At 40.4% G+C, this 19,968-nt stretch overlaps 1 protein-coding gene and 1 long non-coding RNA gene across 6 annotated transcripts in view; both read right to left on the bottom strand.

Moving 5' to 3' along the window:
* ptprt (protein tyrosine phosphatase receptor type T) overlaps positions 1-19,968 on the bottom strand; it is a 561,846-nt gene that overhangs the window by 203,306 nt on the left and 338,572 nt on the right. For 3 of the 5 annotated variants that reach the window (XM_049597372.1, XM_049597237.1, XM_049597288.1), the window contains exons 15-16: positions 5,577-5,613; positions 1,121-1,177 (exon numbers count right to left, since the gene is read on the bottom strand). In XM_049597372.1, the coding sequence (XP_049453329.1) occupies positions 1,121-1,177; positions 5,577-5,613 (94 nt within the window). The remainder of the gene's footprint in view (positions 1-1,120; positions 1,178-5,576; positions 5,614-19,968) is intronic. The other 2 variants (XM_049597546.1, XM_049597460.1) reach the window with 1 other exon arrangement.
* On the bottom strand, positions 17,853-19,638 carry LOC125903728 (uncharacterized). Its single transcript, XR_007451332.1, has 3 exons — positions 19,594-19,638; positions 18,334-18,381; positions 17,853-18,032 (listed from the first exon to the last, which is right to left on the bottom strand). It is a non-coding gene; the product is annotated as an uncharacterized LOC125903728 (long non-coding RNA).

Genomic DNA, 19,968 nt, shown 5'->3' on the forward strand with positions numbered 1-19,968 from the left:
ATGTAAACATTAATACTTTCCTCCTTCACTGAGCTGTACCTTTCGCTAGCTCAGTGGTGCTAGGTGAGCTAGAAGGAGATGCGTGCTTCCTTCTGCGTGGTGACACTGTCGATGAGTGTCATTTGGTCGAAAGAAAATAGTTCCTACGGTTTCCATACAACTGCTCACAGCAAGGTCTGTGGATTATCTTGAGTAACCAGGTCATGATTCTTGGAAAGAGACATTGCTGTTGAGTTTTTGAAATGTATTTGTAAGCTGAGCATCATCTAGTTCCATTATATTCAAGAGAAGGCAGACATCTTTACCCCTGATATCTCCAACACAGAAACTCATATCAAAACCATTTAAATTAAGAAACAGCCCTACAAATATGATTTTCAGATTTTCATGTGAACTGTCCTTTTAAAGGGTTGGGGTTGGGGAGGTGCATGTTGTGTGTAAAGGGATGTAATCATGAATGCTACTGAAAGAGAATCGCCATCTTCCACTGTTGTTCCATCCACCATATGCATCTGTTTCTGTCAAATGACTCACTAAATTAATGATGTACATGTAAGAATGAAACCATGCTTACAGTAAGAACTTATTCGCATTATGTGCTATAACTTATGTAATGTAACTTAATTCAGTTTTTTATCAGACAGAGCAATAAAAATGAACAGATAAATTTAGTTCATGGCTGTCTTCCTTTTTTTTTAAAATAGATTTTCAGTCATTCCCTTTCATAAGAAAGTCTGATGTTAGCTTACTGTCCTCATACCCTGGTTATTGATTGTGCATGAAAGCAGCATGGTTTCACTGCTGTGCATCCGTGTGTGTGTGTGTGTGTGTGTGTGAGTGTGTGCAAGACAGAGAGAGCAGACGTTCAAACACAGCCAGCGACACTCGAAGCGGAGCAGACATGCAAACAAATGCAGTAAGATGGCGATGAGAAGGAAAGACAAAAACCAAAGAGTAAAAAAAAAAGGAGAAAAGTTAAGAAACAAAAGGGAGGAGGAGAAGGAGGGGAGGGCAGGGGACAACCGAAATGAAACAGGGTTCGTGTTGTGTTTATGGTTGTACCGTGATGAAAAAATATAACATAGGGAAGAAAATATTCTGCCTATAAAGCAATAATCACCTTCGCTTGGGATGACTAGAATGTACGGCGTTGTTATTTGTCCCCTACCTATTACCACTAAGGCCAAGGGCCGCACGTCCCCGCCGGAAAGCATGAGAAAGAGAGGGAAGAGAGAAAACAAACAACAACAAAAAAAGAAAAGAAAGAAGAAAAAAGTCTAAGAAAAAAAGACGTATAGTTTTCTTTATCCATTTCATCAAGGTTTAGATCTCCCTGGTTTTCAATTGCACAATCTGTCTTAGAGGAGAGAAATTGCAGTGGTGAGAGATAGCACTAGAACATTAAGATCCATAGGACAACTAGCACTCAAGATGTGAGCTGGGATATGACTGAACTTTTTGCCAGGAAGCGTCAACGAGCATCTTGACTGCTCCATTACCAGGAAAAGGCCTAACAGATGTGTTGCTGCTGAGGATGTTTATTACCAAAGAGTGAATCAGTGAATGCAGATGTGTTACTGGGGGTTAACATTTGAGTATGTTGAGTCTGTCAGCCTGGCTTTGACGGGTTAATTAAAATAAAGGGAGTAGGAAATGGAAGAGAAAAGAAATGAAGTGATGGTTGAAAGAAAAAAAAGTATGAACTTTGTGGCGTGGCAAAGTTGGAGCAAAAACACGATCTGGCCTCCAGGTTCTGCTGCGAAGGTTTAGCTCACCCAGGGACAAAATCAGATCAGTCAATAATTTCATTTTAGATTACAGAAGTTTGTAACAATTATATTGAGGCAACTAGGTGGCTTAAGTTAGCCCTCACTGTCACTCAGTTTCCCTACAGATGACTGACTATCAGCTTTAAATGTGGATGGCTGACTGACACATTCTCACTCCCAACTTGTCACATATCGCCGCTTGGTCAGTGGACTTTCATGTCTACATTCTACGCGCTAGGAATCCTGACATTTACATTCTGGAACGTCATGTCAATTTCCTTTTTCACAGGTAATGTACATTTTCTGCTTGTCTGCTAGTCCTTTTAAAAATAAACTTACAATGTTGGTAAACACCTTGTATTATGTTTATTTCATTGTACAACAAAAGCACATGGATAGGTTTAGAAAAAAACATCATGGTTTGGCTCTACGTTTGTATGGGAAGCAAACACTGGCCTACTAGGTGAAAGTCCGGCGTTATTGGACCCATCCCAATCTACAGGGAATTTCTAGGTCCTTAAATGACATGGTGGCATTTCAGACTGACACTGTTCAGTGGCATTAACTGACGCCGCCCAATGGCGTATCATGTTGCTGCGAAAGGGTGGCTTTTTTTTCTCGTCTTTGTCTGATGCCAAAATGAATGACCAAGCGGCGGTATTTTACAACTTCAGAATGGGACTGGATGGGGCTGACAACCATGAGCCATTACAGAAAGGTGAAAGTAACAACTAACCTATCTCTAATCTACATTTGTCAGAGGCAGAGTGCAGACATGATCTCACTGGTTGAATTCAACATCAGTTGGTTAAGCCAAAGAACCAGGTTTTCAGAAGGCAAGTAAGGTAACGCTCACCATAATTTCCAAAGAAACAATAATACATGATTGAGTCTACTGATATACCAGTGAAACCTATAAGGAAACAGTTAATAGACGAGTTTCCCTCTGGAGTTTATTGTTTTCTTTATCAGGAAACTTGGGTGTTCATCATCACATGTATCCAATGGCCACTCACAAACTAAAAAACAAAAAACAAAAAAAAGAACACGCTTGATTCATATATCAGTTTCTGAAGGTTTGTTTATAATGTTGGGCCCATTTCAGTGCAATTTATAATCTGGCAAGGCAGTATCAAGCAAAAGTTATGTTGCTATGGTTACCCACAATTTAATGGGCATGCAATGATTTGAAAACATTGAAAAATGTTGTACAGGTCTTTAGGACCATATCCTGTTACTACACGTAGCACTGGCGCTAGTTTAAATCAATAGAGTGGTGCAGGAATGAGTCCTAAAACCTGCAAATGAGGTAAGACTGTAGCACTTCCTGTTCGCCTCGAAGTGGGTTTTTGGTTAGATGTCTGAAATAAGGTCTGTGGTTTTGTTCTGTAACATAAAATAGTCAGTAAATATCCCACCCATGAAGTTTTAAGCATTTACGTCAGTGCTAACAAGTGGCTAAATGAGACACTCAACACAGCTTTACAGCCTCACTGTGGTGACAACATGGAAAGTCTTGCAACCGTGGTTTGGTTTGTTTATAGCCTAATGTTTGCTTTTTATTTCTGGTGATTGCATTTAGGCTTCAGAAAACATAAAAGTGTGTTGCATTTGTAAAGATTTTCTTGCTTAACAAAATGTAAGAATAACAGACGTTTGTTTGCCACAGAGCTTATTTTCCACAATAACTGAAAAATCCAATGGAAAAATCCCACAGGTTTTTTGACAAAAGAACCAGGAGGATGTTGAATTCTTGGTTGGTCTACAAAAAAATATCACTCCTGCAGCACTCTATTGTCACACATGAAACCATCTTAGCAGGTCAAAAGACAGGCCACTACCTTACCTAGTCAGCTACAGGCAAGTAGGACTCAGGCTGCTTTACAGATGGAAGGTTGTTTGAGGTTTCTCAGTTAGACTGCTAAAGAGCTTGACATTATTTTGGTACATTATTTCCTGTATCTTTTTTCTCTTTTCCTAAAGGCGTCCAGGACCTGGCCAAAATCATGGTTCTTTGGCTCTGTTTGTTAAGTTACCCTCAGATTCTCTTCTGTCAAGCCCAGATGCAGAGAAGATGTTGGCATTGTACGTTCCTGCAAACCACGGATCTGTTACATTTGTGTATTTCATAGGTATCATATAAAGCTTTCTAAAGAGACACAGTATATGAGCTGACTTTAAGGCGGAGGGGATGGTGGATGGCGTGATACCTAGGCAAGACGCCTGCTAAGCTACAGACCACTGTTTGACACCAACAAATAGCAAAACTGATTATTTTCTGGCAAGTCATCGCTTGCTTTTAGCTGCTTTTTTGCCACCAAATGTGGATGTTTCTAGCTAGGATTGGGGCACCAAAACTGCGTATTTTTAGCCAAACGATGATCTTTTCCTAACCATCACCAAGTGGTTTTTGTGCTTAAACTTAACCACACCTAACCACAGCATTGTTTAGATGTAAAGTTTCAACATATCCGTGGTGCACAGAAATGTACAATGCCAACCTTTATTCTGGCAATTGGGTTGCTCTGACAGATGCTTATATAACTAACCTCAATTGTTCTCCAAATGTCTGCCAGTAAGTTTTATTTTAGTCTAACCAAAAAACACACCAGCTGATTTCACTGAATAAAACTCACTGAACCAGACAAGTGGTGTTTATCACTGAAATCAGCTGCTGTGGAGAGTGGATAGCAGGTATCACAAATAAATTAGTCATTGGCATTTGCAAAATTAGCCATCTGCATTGCCTCAGAACACTGCCCACATATGAAAAACTTTCAAAAAGTACATTTCCAGTAGGTTTAAAGTTTGTTTTGGGAACACTGATAATTCTACATATCGAAAAAAAAGTTAGCCTTTTGTCATATGAAAGACAGCCACAAAGTTAAAAGCATGTCTTTTCCCAAGCATACACACACATGCAGACAGACACAGAGCAGCGTCTACACGCTGTAGACCTCCACCCACAGTACTTTCCACTCAAATAAAAAACACAGCCTGGAAATGGATAGAGCAAGAAAAAAAAGCATGGTATAAAAGAGAAGAATGTGCACAAATGAGCAATAAATGCTTGATGCAGACGAGAAATAATAAGAGAGCAAGAGAGTAAAAGAACAGAGAAAGGAGATGTGGAAAAATCAAATCAATGTTTGATGCAGATGAAAAAAATAAAATAGAAAAAAGAGACGAGGTGAGGAAAATCAATAGCAAGCTGAAAAGCTTTCAAAGCACATCGCCTGGCACACAAATGGGTGTATTTGCCCGAGATGAGCAGCAAATAAAGATGGGAGACATGGGGAAAGCAAAACAGAATAGGATGAAATGGGTTCTGGGGCTAACGCTTTAGCCTCCATCCATCGGGTTTAATGAAGGCGGTCAATCGGTATGTAATGGCCCTGATGTTCCACTTTATACACTGATGAGCAACATGGATGCAGTATGAGATGGAAAAAGAGAGAGCAGGAGGGATGAAAAGGTGGGAGAATGTAAGACAGAAAGGGCAGTAAAAGAGACAGATTAGGAGAGAGGAGATGGAGAGAGAGAGCACTATGCAACGAAATCATGCAGGGTAACATGGTTAGGATGTGGGGTTGCCTGGCCTAAAGGTTGTGGACTCATTTCTTTCTATAGTGGGTGTATGTGTGTGTGTTTACCTCATCTAACACACTTGCAACACAGTACGACTATTCTAGGGGGTCGTTTAATCACACTTCAGAAGGAACTTCACTAAGAAATCAAATCAGACATAAAAGTAAAATCACATTGTTTATAAGAGCTGGCTGAGTACCAATGGAAGGGTGCTCATACCTTTGTTAGCCAGGCGGACACAGTTGATTTTGGTTTCCTGTGGAGAGAAGAGAAAGACAGACAGACTGTTTAGGTGACTTGTAGGAAAAATCCCTCGAGCAGAATCACGTGTTACATTTTTAAATAATCATCAGAAAAGTGTTGTTTCTTTGTGGGATGTTGTAAATCCAACCTGTCGGAAAAAATTCTCAGTCATCCAGGCCATGGTAATCATAAGTGCTAATATCGTAGGCAACTGGACTTGCTTGAGTTTCTAGAAGACGTTTCGCCTATCATCCAAGAGGCTTCTTCAGTTCTAATGGACTGGTGCGGAGTCACAGGCTTTAAATCCTGTGTGGGTGTGAACCCTTACAGAGTCGTTGAGGTCACGTGTGAGTCACTGACCCAACCGGCCATCTTGTGTGTCGTTAGGGTTTGATGGGTTCAGGTGAGAATGGGTGTGAAGTCGTCTGGGAAGGGATGCCAAGACTGTAGGCCACCTCTTCTGTTTAACGATGGTCATTCCAGTTCGACATAAATGGCTTCTTTCATGCCTCTTTCAAATCATCTCTGGCCAAGATGTGAACATTGCTGTTCTCAAAGGGATGTCCCTTCTCCTACAGATGTAAATGGAGAGCTGGCTCTCGGATGAGAGGCGAAACGTCTTCAAGAAACTCAAGCAAGTCTGGTTTCCTACCACATAGCACTTGCGTAAATCCAACCCATTCGTGTTGGCCCCTAAATAACTCATAACTCTTTGATTGCTGAGCAGTTTCCAACAAATAACTTTTCTTCCAGGCAGCCATCCAGTTCATATTCTCCATACTGAAAACACTGTAGCTAATCTGAAAGTATGTAGTAAGTAGTAAGTAAGTAAGTAAGTAGTAACCTGCTTGTATTACTTTTTGTCAAACAGAGAGCGTCCTTTGTTTGGTTGTGTCGTGCAGAAGTAGAGACCATTTTCAACATTTTTCTTTGTGGTGCTCTCGAAGATGCTCTGACATTCATGAACACAAAACATTGTGTTGACAGCCAGAGACATGAGAAAACCAAATTACAGTATACAACACTGATGCCGTGAAAAGGATTATGCAAATTTTGTCTTTTTTTTGCATTAGAAAGGCTGTGAAGTCTGCAAGTATCTGATGACTGAGTGTCCTTGAACGCATCGGTGGTCACTTTGAAAATAGTTCCTGCTCACAACTGCAGTACCACTTTTAATTAAGCTTAAAGAAGAAATAGCAGCAAGGTGTCATGAATTGTTCAGCAATAGAATATGTTACCTGAGGGAGTGGATCCCGATTTTTACAGTTTACAGTTAAGTAAAATGAGTGGAAGTCAATGGTTGTCCTAAAGGGGCTTTATGTGAAAGTCAGAGCATACTCTATTCTCAACATGGAGGTGGCTGAGTCAGCGGTTAATGATTCTAGCTCCATAAACAAAGCTAAACAGTGGCAACAGTGCTGATAAAGCTAACAGTGTTAACCAGGGGGGAACTGGAGGGTGGGCAATAAGCTTTCTGTATGAGCACAGTGCAAAGTAACAGCTACCCACTGGGATACACATGTGTACTAATATGCATGTGCAACCGGACTGGCTTACCACAACAAACAAGGAACAAAGACAATCTTGGATGTAGTGTTACTTCATTCTCTGCTGACGATGCAATTACTCCACTATTTCTTTATATAGCAAACAGTGGTTTACTATCTGGGATCAGTAGGACCTCAGTAGAATTCTTGTATTGTACTCTTACTATCACTAGATGGCATAAAAAATGACCATGAACAAGGACAATAGGTCTAAGGCTGCTTTCAGACCTAGAGTGGTCTCCTTTGGTCTGAATCAGGGACTCATTCTGTTCCAAAGTTGTATAATTGCCTAGAGTTGGTTCGTGTTCTCACGGCAGCATTTACAAGAGGACCAGATCAAATGCCTTGTGTGAGAAAGCTGCTCTTGATTGGTCAGAATTTCCATGTGGGAAAAATCCAGGAAGTAAACAAAATGTACTCTAGAAGAGTACACGTGACACTTTCTAATGTCACAATCGTGGACTATATTGCTGTCATTGTTCATTTTAGTCAAACCATACAGTTTGAAAACGAGGCGCGGCTCCAACTAGAAAACAATGTTTTGATGCACTGGATGTGCTGAATGTGCATATTAAGGCAGTACAGGAGGAGGTGCACATTAATAATCCTCCAGGACTGTAACATGCTCATGTTTAACCCAAACAATGTGTCATGTGACTGCAGTTGCTTCACATCCAGGTCGGAACACGTTCTGACCACAAATGAGCTTCACAAGACCACCTCTTCAAGGTCTCGGTCCGGTTGTTTTGGTGCATACCTGAATGTGATTGCAGTGTTTACACCTGCCCAAACGAACCACACTTAGGGGGCAAACAAACTTGAGTTTGATTAAACTGAACCAAACAGGGCAGGTGTGAAGCATCCTAAGTGAAGTAGAATCATGTATAAGGTCAAGTAAACCCAAAATGTGATGTCCTCATATGAGGACACAAAACCTTTAAGCAAGGAATCAGTATAAAATTATATGTGACGGGTCAGAACATGGTCAGCAGTAGTTTTAAGTACACAGAATTTGTGGTCAATGGAGTAAAACATGCAAACCCTGTCATACGTGGATCAAAGGCATAAAATAAACACACACCTTACTCTTACACGCGTGCTGTTATTAGTCTTTTTAGATAATCAATAAGATCATGGGACCATGTTATTACTCTGTTTCTCATTTTGTCCTACTTTGCAATTCACTGACCAGCTTGATTAGTCTCAAAAAACACATGTAAAATAACATTATTAATATCAGGATCAATAAGTCATCGTGTTTGGCACTGATTAAATTCATCCTGGATTTATTCAAAGACAAAATCGAAGGATGGACACACGCTGCACACCTTTATGCGAGCACACGTACATTTGGCAGCCAATCACACACTTACACACACATTTTCCTTCACTCTCACTCTTGTGTTTCACTTTGTTTGGTTTATTACTCTTTCAACTCTCCATGAATCTGTATTAAACATAACATTAAAGAGTAAGTGAATGGCAATTTAAAAAAATAACTGTGTATTTGTCTGAAAGAAAATGGTTAATATCTTCAATAATCTGTCCTAGCAGGGCAGGTCACAACACCTCTGTCAACCTCCATCTATCACACAGTTGTCCATTTTGTCAAGCCCCTATGTGCACTCCCTTTTCTGTTCCTCACACCTTACGTTCCCATGGTTCCACTGTTTCTATTATTTTCTTTCTGATGGGCTGTCACCACCTGAAGAGGTGTGTGCTTTTCTTTATTCCAGCTCTTTTTATTCCTTCACTGCTCCTGTCTTTCCCTCTATTCTTCCCTCCATGATGTGCTGTCACCAGTAAGTGTACGTATCTAACCCACTTGTCACACGGAGATTGGCCTCCTTCACATGTTGGCCCATTTGTTTTCCTCAAAGATGATTACGGCAGCAACTGCAGACACTGACGCCTGTCACTTTAGCATTTGAACAGAGTCACTCCAATGGTACTGACAATGTACATTTATTCTTCTAAATTTGACTTTTTAAGGTCATATTGACGTTGAGGTTTTTTTTTTTTTTCCTTTTTTGACAACTGGAACCTGGAAACAAAAGAGCCTGTGTTGGGAGTTGAAATCTTCTATCAGGCCTGTTTCAGATGAACACTGGTGGCAGAAACAAGAGTAGAAGTTTTCCTTCTGATACATTACTTTAAGGAATAGAGTTAAAAAGCAACACAAAGTGCACAACAGCCCAGGGCTAGAATAAAATGTTGGCATTGTACGTCTCTGCAAACCACAGATATGTTACGTTTGTATGTTTCATACTTATGATGTGGTTCAGATTACGTGTACGAGTTTGGAAGAGGAGGGGATGGTGGACAACGTGACACCTCAGCAGAATGGCTGTCAAGCAGCACACCACTGTTCAAGACCAACAGCAGCAGTAGTTGTTTCATGAGAGTTCGATAGGTCGGACATCGACATGTCCAGCTGTGTTTGTAGTGACAAAAGTGAGTACTTTTTAACAAGCGTTTGGGATATGTTGGGGTGAGTTTGTCACGACACAAGCGTATATTCTTTAGTGTTCAGTACATGTCCAGCTGCGTTTGTGGTGACAAAAGCAAGTTTTTTTTTATATGTCCAGCCATATTTGTGCCAACAAATCAGGTGCTTTTAAATTTGGGACAAAGCTGAGTACGAAGCGACAAAGAAAAAAAAAATGTATGAGAGTCTGGGCATTTCCAGCCATAGGGGGTATGCTGGGTATATTGAAATGTAGGTTTCGCGCAGGTTGCATGTTGACTGAAGCTAAACTGACTCTCAAACTACAACTCAGTATTTTGAAATAGACACTATGACTTAATAAAAGACTGTTTGCTGCACCACAGCAACTTAAAAACCTCATTATATTATTCTCTTACATTGTTAATGTTACTGACATCGATTAAGCTGAACTGGTTTCAGCTGTATAATGGTTTCTGACATCTGATGACCTAAGCTGGTCTTGAAAGTGTTTACACGGTCATTAAGCAGATGAATGCCATAGGCATTTTGTTTTGGGCCTTTGTTGAACAGGTCACCACAGTGAGGATTATGTAGTCGTTTGCCTGGTTATTTCCATATCAACACTTCAGCTCTCCACAGTGGCAGCAGCAGTAAATGATGGGTGGTAATTATGAAGTCTCTCAGAGCCTTCAAGTGAGGTTGTGTTTATCTGTGTTTACAGGAGAGTCCTTTCAAACAAAAACTGTATGAGTGGGAAGTTTCTGATATCATCCAGTTCACACGCTGTGACATGTGCTGATGGTGATGCTGTGGAGGAGTTATTTTCTTCTAAATGTATTAAAAAATGTTTTATTCCTGCAGGGAAAATAAATAAAAAAAATGAGTAAAGGCAACAACAACCAACCTGTTCTCAGTGTCAAATACCAACACTGTGTCACTCCCCTCAGCGTCTCACAGCATCACACAGGGCACCATTTAGCGTCTATATATGATGCACAGCCACAACACATTGTAACATGTGGTTAATGTTGAGAAACAGTCGTGGTTGGATTAAGGAAACAAACTACTTAGGTTCAGAAAAATGAAAACGATGTTTTGGGTTAAAATAAGTACGTCTGTAACGTAACATAATGTGACGGATATATCACATGAGTGACGTCATTGTGTGATAACTATATGTAAAACATGTCATGTCACGTTATAACTGTTAACTTTTAGTTTTTACACGGAACATGAACAGCTGTCTTGGTCATTAATTTGCGTGTCAGACACCGACTTATTCTTACTCTTATACTTCTTACAATTCTCTATTCTTTACATTAGACCAACTGTAACAAATCACAATTCCCAATTGAGTTGGGAGTGACAAATGTGTTGCCCTCCCACCCTACGCTGACTTTCTCACCACTGCTCTCAGCGTCAAATATTGCCATGAATGGCTTTACGTTGGAGTTATTGTAAAGCCCAGTGGGTGTCACTACGACACTAAAGGGTATCTTTGGAGTCTCTTTCACACACCAAGGGGTGTGACAAAGTGTCTGACCAGCTGAGGATGAGGACAGGCTGCTACAACCGTGCTCTCTCGTCTTAAAGGGATAGTGCACCCAAAAATGAAAATTCAGCCATTATCTACTCACCCATATGCCGAGGGAGGCTCAGGTGAAGTTTTAGAGTCCTCACAACACTTGCGGAGATCCAAGGGGAGAGGAGGTAGCAACACAACTCCACCTACGTTTGAATGCAGGCTGACGGCACACCAGATTCAAACGTCTAAAAACACTTAATTGAAACCACAAAATATCTCCATACTGCTCGTCCGTAGTGATCCAAGTGTCCTGAAGCCCCGACATAAAAAGTTGTTTGGAAAAACACACACAACACGGTGCCCATGTCTCATGGTCTTGCGCAAGCGCACACACGTGAACGTGGTGCACAGAGAGGCAGTAGGTGGAGTTGTGTTGCTACCTCCTCTCCCCTTGGATCTCCGCAAGTGTTGTGAGGACTCTAAAACTTCACCTGAGCCTCCCTCGGCATATGGGTGAGTAGATAATGGCTGAATTTTCATTTTTGGGTGCACTATCCCTTTAAGTCACTTGAACACTGAACATTTTGTTTTCTTGACTTCAGATGTTGAAAATACAACCTCACAAGTTCCACTTAAGGCAACATGCAACTGGAGGACAGCTGGTATTTATGAGTGATAAGCTACACACTCACACACACAAGAGAGGGTAGCCAGGAAATCATCCTGCACTGCTCAAAACTGATCACGTTGACTGATGAACGGTGTCATTGCAATGTGACATTCACTTGCAGGTGTCACACTGTCAGGAAATGATGGAGAAAAATGGCAAACTGTGAGACAGTGAATAAAGTTTAATATGCAGTGTTTCTAAAATACTGTGGCTGCACTATGTGAAAGTGGATTTCAGTTTGTCAAAAAATGACACAGAGTACCTGCCATTTTTTTTAACATTGTGTTTTCATTTTGTGCAATCAATCAGTCACAGCAGAAGAGAAAGAATATAATGACGTGCAAAACAGGAGACAGACACTTTTTTTGTTCATAGGCTGAATGTTTGTTATTGTCACGTTTGTGTGCCTTTCTATGTATGTGTGTGTGTGTGCGTGTGTGTGTGTGTGTGTGTGTGTGCGCTGGGAGCTGGCTTATGAAGTTAAAGAGCAGGGAAGATAAATGTTAGTGGATGATGGATGGTGTGAGCCTCTAAGCTGGATCTCTCCACAGGACTAAACACACCTGCTTCTACTACATCTCTGTCTGCTTTCCATCTGTCTGTCTGATGACTGTCTAAACATCTACCTGCTTACTGTCTCTTTATCTGATTCTGTCCTTGCTCTCTTTGCATGAATGCATAATTTTGATTGTAGGCATCTGAAGGTAACTTGTACAGAAACTGAGAAATGCACATTAGCATACAGATGACCTCTGAAAGTCATCAGTGTGTTTGATGTTTTCTGCTCGTCAGTGAATATGAAAAGATATTATGTAACAACAACTGATGTGCAGGGGTTAATTACTTGGTGAGACCTCTTGCTTTCATTAATTTCACTGAAAACTGATTTAGACCCCGATCACACAGAAAGCATTTTAGCAGCTGGAGGTGGTTTTTTGTAATCATTTTTAATGAGAGTGAAGCTTTTTGCTTGCGGTTTTTGTGTTGCGACGCACCTCACATTTTTGCCGGAGCACTCTGAACTCCTTCAGAGCAGAAAAGGGCCCTACGTCATCTCTTTTTTCATCGTCTTTTATCCCATTGTCCAATCAGATGATTTGGCCTTTTTTGGCCTTCTGTGGTGGTCACAACAACAAGTTTACAGTTGGTAAACAATGGAGGAGAAACTGGTGGTAGCGGTTGCTGGATACCCAGAGCTATACGGCTCGGTGATAGACAGCAGGTTGTCAAACTGCCCCCGAGTCATCCTAAAATCTGCCTAGAAACGTCCATCATGGAGGAGAAGCTCCTGGACCAACTGGTGGTACTCCCCATGATCCGCCCTCTTTTTTAGGGTCTCATGTACCCACACAGATCTCCCAACAAACTATTTGCTGACAGCCTCTCACCCTCAACCAGAGCTGGTAGATTGAAAATGGTAGATTGATGACACGGGAAGGTTAGTGTAAGGATTTGACGGGGTGGTTGCCTGACAAGAGTGGCACTCAATTTTTAAAAAAGGTTGCAACCTGCAAAACATTTTTTGTGTGGTCAGGGCCTTAACAGGTTAGATTTCATTCGGGAAGGCAATCACCAGAGGCCCCATGACACAATATTATAACAGTACATAAGTCATGATACAATATTATTTCCTACAATATGCTGAGCGTTGGGGCAAAATCTGTTGGGATATATTTCGACGTATTACTTTTTCTCAACTACAAATTCTGTCCCCCAAGAAAAACTATGTCAATTATTATCTAATAAGATAAAGTTTTCAGTCTGTTCATCTCACGTCAGTCACTTTAATTGCAGGAAAGTGTATCTAGTGGACTGGAAAAGCACCTGATAATATTATTCTAGTAGGCTACCAAAAGTTTATTTTGTATTCATGACATAAATAATTTATAAAATAAAAACACTGATACTTGGTGTCCCTGTAGCGATTTGATAGTACCACACAAAATGATTGCAGTACTATGTTGTATTGATTTTTTTTCCCCCATCCCTGAATTTTTGGGTGGTGCAGAGTTTGCATGTTCTCCTTGTGTCAGCGTGGGTTTCCTCCAGGTGCTCCAGCTTCCTCCCACAGTCCAAAGACATGCAGGTTAATTGGTGATTCTAAATTGTCCGTAGGTGTGAATGTGAGTGTGAATGGTTGTCTGTCTCTATGTGTCAGCCCTGTGATAATCTGGTGACCTGTCCAGGGTGAACCCTGCCTCTCACCCAGTGTCAGCTGGGATAGTCTTAATAAAAAACAACTGCTTTTCATGACACTATCCCAGCTGGAAACAAGGTGGCAGATCACTAAAAAACAACCATGTTGGGTGGCTGAAAATCAGCTGAAAGATGCAGCAATGACTCATTAAAACACAACCTAGTTTAGTTGTTTGTTGGTCTTGAACAATGGTCTGCAGCTTGGCCCGCCACCTCCACATGACAAAGTCAGCTCAAATACTGTGTCACTTTAGAAACATTGACATGATACGTATGAATGTAAAAATGTAATCTATCAGTGGTTTTCAGGAATGTGCAAAACCAACATTTCCCTCTGGTGCCTGGGCTGATTTGTACGTATATTTAAAAAAAAAAAAATCATTAGAATAAAATCTCACATAGCGCCTCATAATAGATGTCTCAAATGTCAACATTTTTGATATATGAATCATAATGGGCAGAGGTCCCCATGGTAAGTGTGGTGTATATCCCACAAATAGCCCCCATGGGAATCAGATCAGTTCCCAGAGTATCAATGACTTGTGTTTCTAGAAATTGGCTCTATCGTGCCTATTTACGGTCCATTTAGAGACCTGGCTGCTCTGGATTCAGTCACTGTGAACAGAGGCGCTGCCTCGTCTTCGCTCATGCTAATGGGCTAAACCTCAGGAGGCTGCAAGAAGCAAAGTTAATAAATGTAAGGCCAATTTATTGCCCTGCCTCCATCCAGAGAGGCTGGGAGACGAGAGGTGGGGAGTTGTTTACGGTGGAGACACTGGAGACACAGTGTGTGTGTTATTGTGTGTGTAGTAGTTAACTTTGTGGAGCCTGACAGGAATACTAAGTGTGTATGTGAGATGCAGCTGCTGTGTGGGTGAGCTCTCTCCCTCTTTTTCCATCCATCTATCTTTCCATCTTCCCTGCTCCCGTCCCTCTCTTTTCCTTTCTTACCATCAAACAGTTGGTTGGGTCAGTGTTCTGACTGACAGGCAGGATTGCCAACTGGGTGTGTTTTCTGTCTGACTTTTGGATACTGCGATTGGCTGTTGGGGTTCCCAGGCAACCCAAGGTAGCCAGGGTAACAACTTTTTTTTTTTTTTTTTAGTCCATAACTCTTTCACACGCTTTCTTGCTGTCTGTCTTTCTCCTCCATGTATTTGTTTCTCAACAACTTCAGTTTAGCTAACGGCTCTCTCTGGTACCAAAAACTCTTGATACACACACACACACACACACACACACACACACACATGTACGTACAAGGATAGAAATACACACACTGTGTCCTCAGCCTCTCAATTGTTAACAGCTCCCCCAGTAAGCCCCCCCCAACACACACACACACACACACACACACACACACACACATACAGGTATGGGCGGATTATGAGGACACTTTTCCCATACCAGCTCAGTCATGGTTTATGGGGACCCACCTTTCCCTTTGTCCCAGAGAGATGCAAGAAAGATTAAAATGGTCCAAAAAAATTTAGAAATGTTTCTGTCTACTTAGAATTAAATTATTGTCAAAGAATCTGAAGATATGAAAACCTGACATTTTACGGACTATGAGGACGGGGCGGGAGAAGGCGTTTCCTGACCCCACACTTGTTTGTTGGGACATTACCCACACACACACACAATCAGAGCAAAACCCTTGATTATGAGGACAACACTGGTTTAACTGTACATTATCCACACACACACAATCAGAGCAAAACCCTGGATTATGAGGACAACACTGGTTTAACTGTACATGACCCACACACACACACACAATCAGAGCAAAACCCTTGATTATGAGGACAACACTGGTTTAACTGTACATTACCCACACACACAAACACAATCAGAGAAAAACCCAGGATTATGAGGACAAAACTGGTTTAACTTTACATTAGCCACACACATACACAATCAGAGCAAAACACTGGATTATGATTACACCACTGTCTTTACTTTAGATTACCCACACACACACACACAATCAGAGCAAAACCCTGGATTATGAGGACAACACTGGTTTAACTGTACATGACACACACACACACATACAATCAGAGCAAAACCCTGGATTATGAGGACAACACTGGTTTAACTGTACATTACCCACACACACACATACACAATCAGAGCAAAACCCTGGATTATGAGGACAACACTGGTTTAACTGTACATTACCCACACACACACATACAAAATCAGAGCAAAACCCTTGATTATGAGGACAACACTGGTTTAACTGTACATTACCCACACACACACATACACAATCAGAGCAAAACCCTTGATTATGAGGACAACACTGGTTTAAATTACACACACAAGTGTTATATGGCAATCCATCACTGAAAAAGTACCTCACTGCAAGAGTTTTGAGAAAGGTAAACTACCTGCATTTTGAAAGGTTAAATCAATTGAGCATTTTATATGGATAATTGAATCTGACTATTAAACACAATGCTGGCAATAATGTTGGGCCAGGTGTATGAGTGACACTGCAAAAAATATTCCTGACTGAATTTCTGTCATAAGCCACAGCTAGCACAAAGTGAGTCATGACTATCAGTAGAGAGGCTGGACAACTTTCTCACAGATATGCAGTGGAGAACATCCTGACATCATGCACCACTGTGTGGTATGGAAACTGCTCTGCTGTAGAAAGAAAGGCTCTGCAGCAGGTAGTGATATCAGCACAGAGGATCACCATCAACTGCCTCCCATCAGCGACAGACATTTACATCAGCAGATGTAGGAACATAGCTGCCAGCATTCTGATGGACCCTCTCATCCCACCCATGGACTGTTCAACCTCCTCCTCAGGAGGAAGGATGTGCATCATCATATTTTATATATCACAATATTTAGTGGCACCGAATGCACTTTCAATCAATTGTCTTCCTCTGCTTAATCTTTACTGTTCAACTTTGATCTAATTTTTATATTGTCTGCTGCTTTTTTGGGACCTTGACTACTAAATTTCGTTCTTTTCATGTACCCTCACCCTCATGTCCTAGAATGATGATAAATTATCCTTGAATGATAAATTATCCTTGAATCAGTTATGAGACACACTGGTATTAATGGGCATAATTCACATCTTTTTAAACCTGTAAGGGACATCTACACCAAGAATGACTGTAAAGAACTACACTGGTGTAAGCACCCGCACCCTACACAATGGTGCTCAACGTTTTGCCTCATCAGTGGAATTTATTTTATTGAATAAAATGGGCATTTCTCAAATAAAATGTAACACTCAGCAGCTTTTTTTAAATAAATATTTCTGTTATAAGGGTCTCACAAAACCCAACATCATAAAAGTTGAACTACCCCTTTGAAGGGCCAAGTAAAACATACAAATTACAGTGCCAAGTAAAATAAAGTGTAGAACAAAGAATAGGTATAAGGCTGCCTTAATATACACCGATATGAAAATTCTGGCCGACACGATAACCAATATTAACATTGCTGTTATGGCCGATATACAAGTTTCTACGATAACCAAATTTTGAACATACTGAAAACACATTGAACTTGAAAAGGTAATGTCTTTCTTTATTTCCCCTCACTACCCACTCTAACAGTGTTAGTTTTAGACAGTTTTTACAACTTGTACAAATGTTTAACTGACATTGTTAACAAAACAAATTTAAGTGCCAAGTAATATTAACATAAAGTGCAGAGCAACTTAAAGCAACAATTACTGCCCTGGGCAAACTGTAAAACATTGACGATGTAAACAAAAATTGAGTGGGACAGGAGGTCCATTGCACAAGAATAAAGTGCGGGGAAAAACCCACCCACAACCTCAGGCTATTTCACCCCATTTCGCTTGAACATAACACCCTGGTCCTCACAAAATCGCGAATGTTTTGAATAGTTCTGTCTGTCAAAACAGGGTGCTCAGCGCGCTTGCACTGCTCACACTCCAACTTTGATGCAAGGTGTCCTTTAGCGATATGTATTTTGAAGTGTTTCATAACAGCACTGACTTCAACCTTGCTCCATGGCCTTTTCACACATCTTCTTGACGATTTGACCTCTGTCAATCAAAAGAAAATTGTATATGTTAAGATAGGAAGACAATAACTGTTACAATTTAATTTATATTTTCTTGAAATAACTTCGAGCCACTGAAATGTAGGTTACAAATGTTTAGGGTTGTCCCCTGATAGTCGAATATTCGAATCAATAGTTGGAGATCCCGTGAGTCGACTGAGATTTCTTTAGTCGAGTATTCGTTTTTTTGTTGTTGTTGTTGTTGTTTTATCAGTCAGTGTGCAGTGTACTGCTGGGGAAATTTTGGTCCCCAAATGTAGCTGCAAGGATGGATGGAGTCCTACCTTTGGAGCTGGTTACCACACTCTGGGTTGTACACAGTTTCTTTTGCCCTGGAGAACCAATACATGATTTTGTTAGAATAGCTAGTACAAACCATTTGTGGAGAAGTTTATTTTCCAAAAGAAACAATGCTATTTATTGAACATAAGCTGTAACTTGAACTTGATCCCTAAAATTATATGAAGATGTGAAGAGAGACAACTCTACAATTTTGAAGGACTAGATGAAATTGCACGTCACTATGCATGCACTCAATATGAATCCCACCCCCATCCAGATTAAAAAAAAACTTCTATCCAATCAAGATTTGGTAGTAGTGCTTTGGTGTTAACTTTGATATGGACTGACTTTATGAGGACATGACATGACTCTGTAAGAGTAAGCATTCATGATTGGACTTAGCTGTTCTGGAATGTTTGAAGGGAAAAGTTACAGCATTGTCAACAGGCACAGCTGATGGTCAACTGTGACAGCTTTTAGAATACAGAAATGCGGGGGTGACCGGTAGTCGAGTGGTTAGGTCGCGTACCACATGGGTGCTAGCGCTCTGAAGAGCAGGTCCCCGATTCAATTCCTAACCGGACGGACCATTTACTTCATGTCATTCCCCTACTCTCTTCCCTGCATTTCCTATCTTTCTCCACTGTAATAAAGGCCACCTAACCAACAAATATTTAAAAAAAAAAAAAAAAAAAAGAAGAATATAGAAATGCATGTAATCCAATCACCGCCTCATAGCTAGGTGAGGTGGTTAAATCTGTTACAAAATAGAGATGATCATGTACTGGAATTGGAGGAATGATCATGCACTGGAATAAATTCACTATTATTAACTGTCTATGTTGATAGCATAAAATCAAACTTAGATAGTAAAGGTAATTAATTTAGAGTAAACCGAATCAGAGTTTGGTCATTATGTTCACGTATCTGTCTGGGTCTGTCTCACCAAACAGTTAGAGGGCCACATCAGCTCTCATTCACTGAGAAATACCAGAGGCTGCCTTCAAGGAGACGAAGCAAGGTCTGTCCAAAAAGTAACTTGATATGTTGTAAGCCGCTTATTTGAAGAAAAAAGTTGCTATTGTGGTCTGAAAGACACCAAACATAGTAAGTGATCCAAAGCTTAAGTCGTCACCCTCTATGGTCCTGAAAATGCAGTTTACCTCATCATAAGGTTAACAAATTCAAGACTGTTCACTAAACCCGATTTCTAGAATACCCTCTGAATCATTACTACAACTTTAAACAAATAAAAACTGTACCTTTGTAACTCTTGGCCACATCCTGGATAGATTCCATTCTTTTTCTTTTCTAAGGAAAAAATAAAATTGTAAACTTCTTCAATCTGAACTTTTTTTTTTAACATCCATTAGAAGCAACATATTTATGTTCCTTAAGTTTGATTCCATTCTAACTGCAAAGTAACAAGTAATGATATATCCAATGAATAACTTATACTATAATACTACAATCTGGATCCATATGAACAGTGAACATTAGAGGCAAATTTAACAAATAACACTGAACACATTCTAAGTATATTAAAGTCCCTTTGTAGTACAGGCCCCTGACAGCATTTTATATAATTTACACCCATTATGAGAGCTAAAGGTAGTTTAAAAGCAAAACTTAAATCT

Source organism: Epinephelus fuscoguttatus, linkage group LG1 (assembly GCF_011397635.1).
Source record: "Epinephelus fuscoguttatus linkage group LG1, E.fuscoguttatus.final_Chr_v1".
NCBI classification, from domain to species: domain Eukaryota; kingdom Metazoa; phylum Chordata; class Actinopteri; order Perciformes; family Serranidae; genus Epinephelus; species Epinephelus fuscoguttatus.